Source organism: Aplysia californica, unplaced genomic scaffold (genome assembly GCF_000002075.1).
Source record: "Aplysia californica isolate F4 #8 unplaced genomic scaffold, AplCal3.0 scaffold00328, whole genome shotgun sequence".
In the NCBI taxonomy this organism is placed as follows: domain Eukaryota; kingdom Metazoa; phylum Mollusca; class Gastropoda; order Aplysiida; family Aplysiidae; genus Aplysia; species Aplysia californica.
This window is the reverse complement of record NW_004797598.1, coordinates 739,413-742,736: the sequence shown is the minus strand read 5'-3', so window position 1 is coordinate 742,736 and position 3,324 is coordinate 739,413. Positions and strand designations below refer to the sequence as shown.

Below are 3,324 nucleotides of genomic sequence, written 5' to 3'. Positions count from 1 at the left end.
ATAATATTAATAAGGATAATTATATTAAGAAGGATAATGATATTAATAAGGATGGTGATGATGATGATGATGATGATGATGATGATGATGATGATGATGATGATGATATCGTTAATATGTCAATTTATGATTTATGCTGTTGATATGGAAGTATTTGTTTAAAATAGAATAATATGTGTTTTGTGTGAAATGGGCCCTCGGTCTTAAACACTAAATAAATCCTCACTACTATAAATTTAAAAAATCAATCAATCAATCAATCAATCAATCAATCATAAATAAATAAATAAATAAATAAATAAATAAATAAATAAATAAATAAATAAATAAATACAAATCCTACCTTGGAGACTTTTTTCTTGGAAGCCACAGAGGGGATGAGCGCCCTCAGCTTGCAGTACTCACGCTCGCGGATCTTCCGTAGGTGCATGCGCACGTGCCTTCTGGCCATGACCTGGGCAGCTGTGTGGCCGTACTGACCGGGCACGCTCGACTGGACCATCTGGGGGTAGACGGCGGTGTTTGTATATATATATATTATCATATGTATAATATATTCTCTGAACACACAATCCGGAAAGAAGCATTGCAGGATATTGTAACAACAGGCAAGTTAAGTTTGATGGAAAGAGAGGAGGAGGCAGGCAGAGGGAAAAGATACTGGACAAGATGGCAACATGGCTGGGAGCAAGCAGCAAGAACAACGGACACCATTGTTGCAACGCAAGACAGAGTGAAGTTGAAGTCCATGACCTCCCATCACGCCCGTCGACAAGGCACCGGATGATGATGATGATGATGTTCTCTGTATTATGGTCGATAAAAGTTAGTGATTGGTTGGCTGGTGCTCTGCTGTGGTTTGTTATGTTCCTTCTTTCCTATCAAATATCCTTCTTCCTTATACCTCTCCTCCTTCTTTCTTTTTTTTGTGTTTGTTACTCTCTTATAACGCATCTAATCTTCAGCTCTTATTTGACCTAATGTGTTGCACGTGCTAAATAACTCTTTGTAAAGCTAAACTGACTGAAGTTGGTTATTCAGCATCTGATACCGAATAACGATAAGAAAGTTGTGTTGTGTAGCAAACCGAAAAACAACTCCTCGTTTATTCATAACACTGTACCGAATAGCCCAATGTTGATGGAAATCTGACCCAAATCGTTCACTCTGAAGGGGGAAAAGGGGGATCGGATAGGGTTGGTTGGTTGGTGGGGATGAAAAAGATAGAGCCCAGAGGGGCAAGAAAGAGAGTGGTATGATCTAACATAGGGAAGAGAGAACGGGTAATAATAGCCATTATCGCCCACACCCGCAGCCAGAAATAGAACAATGGGTAGAGGGTTTTGGGGGAGGGCGATGAGAAAAGATAGAAGAAAGGGTAGAGGGTTTTGGGGGAGGGCGATGAGAAAAGATAGAGGCGGACAACTTACAGTGATGAGGGTGGCAAGAGCGGACGTCGGAGAGGTAAGAAGGATAACAGCCAACGTCATCGACACCCATAGCCCCCCGGCTTTACTTTAAGTACATTAACCCTTTATGAACGTGCGTAGCGGGCACATAATATCCCTTCCTCAGAATACAAAGATCTATCTGATATTTTTTGGCCGTTTTGAGTTATTAGGACCATGAGGTCATAAACCAAATGTTCTATCTGTTCTATCAAAATCATAAGATTATCCTTTATCCGGAATCGTTTTCAAGGTATTCAAAGAAATGCATTAATAAAAAAAGCTTGACCTGTTGTGAAACTCAATAATTTTAGCGTCACATTTCCAAAAAAACTAGGTACTGAGCTGATAGAAGAACGTTGTAAAAATCTAGGATGGTGGCGATATATGTCAGGTCAGCAGAGTATAATATAACCAAAGGCATTATTGTGGCACATTTCGATCTAACACACACACACACACACACACACACACACACACACACACACACACACACATACATACACACACACACAAGAAGAGTGAAAAAAAATGATCAGGACTATAAGAACCCAGCTATTAATAATAGTAATAATAATTATTACTACTATTATTATTTCATCGGGATAGACGACGTATTTACTTATCGTACTAGATGTTAAGGTTAAGCCTGCTGTACCAACGGCAGTATTTGAAGGCTGTGTCGGAACCACAGTTTATAATAACAACCTGGTCGTATTGAAAACTTTGCTAAAGAAAAAAAAAAAAGCGTTTTTTATACTTCGTTTATAAATCCCTCCTGGTGGTATGAAGAGCCTTCAACTACAATCTCGTGTCTGGTTGATTGTACAAGTCACGCACACCCACCCTTATCAAGACACCGTAGCCGGCTGGCTGGTCTTATTTATTGTAACATTCTCCACAAACTTGTGCGTGGCTTCTATCTATTATCTATTTGTGGTGGCCGAGTTCTTGCTATTCAAAAAGATTTTTAATGGCTGCATCGATCGACATGCGATTTTCGCCAAAAAATTCTTTAAAATATTCTCCAGATCATGACGTCCTTGGGTTGTTTTTTTTCAGTTTTGAGACAGTTGAGCTACAAAAGGTAAATTTCTTTATTTCGCCGATCGCTTATGTAGGCCGACGCTTCTGTCTCTGCAATTTTAGAAAATCCGGAAGTGATATTTCGGGAGGCGCATTTTTCTTTTGAGAGTATAGACCTAGACCTTCTAATTTTTTGCATCTCTCAAGATTTGTTTCCCCATTCCAGTAGAGTGTAAATATAGTAGGCCAATGACTTTTAGCACCGATCATTCCTTTCATCGAAAGGGGACCCAGCTAGTCTTTTCTATTCACGAAAAATGTCTATGAACTCCAGGATGACAAGGACAAAACAATTTCTCTCTGGGCATACGTTGATAAACCGTCGACGAGAGCGGTGCGTTCCCATAAAAGGTCAGGTGGTAACAGACGGTGCCTGGGATCGGCCCGTTATTGCACGTACAATACTCTCTAAGCTGATGATTTCACGGGAGCGATAAGGCAGGTGTGTGTGTGAGGGGGGTGGGGGGTAATTGTTGCTCGTCGTTCCTCTAGTCACCACCACCACCACCCGTCCGCCTGGGCTACTCCAGCGCAATTTATTTCAACGCATTCATCGGCCAGATACCTTGAGGGGGGTATGTATGAGGAAGGGCTGGGAATTACCACGTCTGGACTCTCTTAAGATGTCAGCTGAAGAGGTACTTTGAGCTGAACGCATGGCGCGTAATGGGTGTGAAGGATTCGCTTTTGTGTCTCCAATGACCTCTCGTGGTAGGGAAATAGGTCTTTAGTTATTGAGAAGGGTTTGGTTGAGAAAACTGATTCGGTGGTTGACATTCAGATTGGACAG

At 41.1% G+C, this 3,324-nt stretch overlaps 1 protein-coding gene across 1 annotated transcript in view; it reads right to left on the bottom strand.

Annotated features, from left to right (window-relative positions):
• Positions 1-3,324, bottom strand: part of LOC106012319 — a gene marked incomplete in the record, with an annotated part of 24,439 nt that overhangs the window by 11,052 nt on the left and 10,063 nt on the right. Inside the window, 1 exon segment of the mRNA XM_013084919.2 lies at positions 344-502. Coding sequence (XP_012940373.1) covers positions 344-502 — 159 coding nt within the window.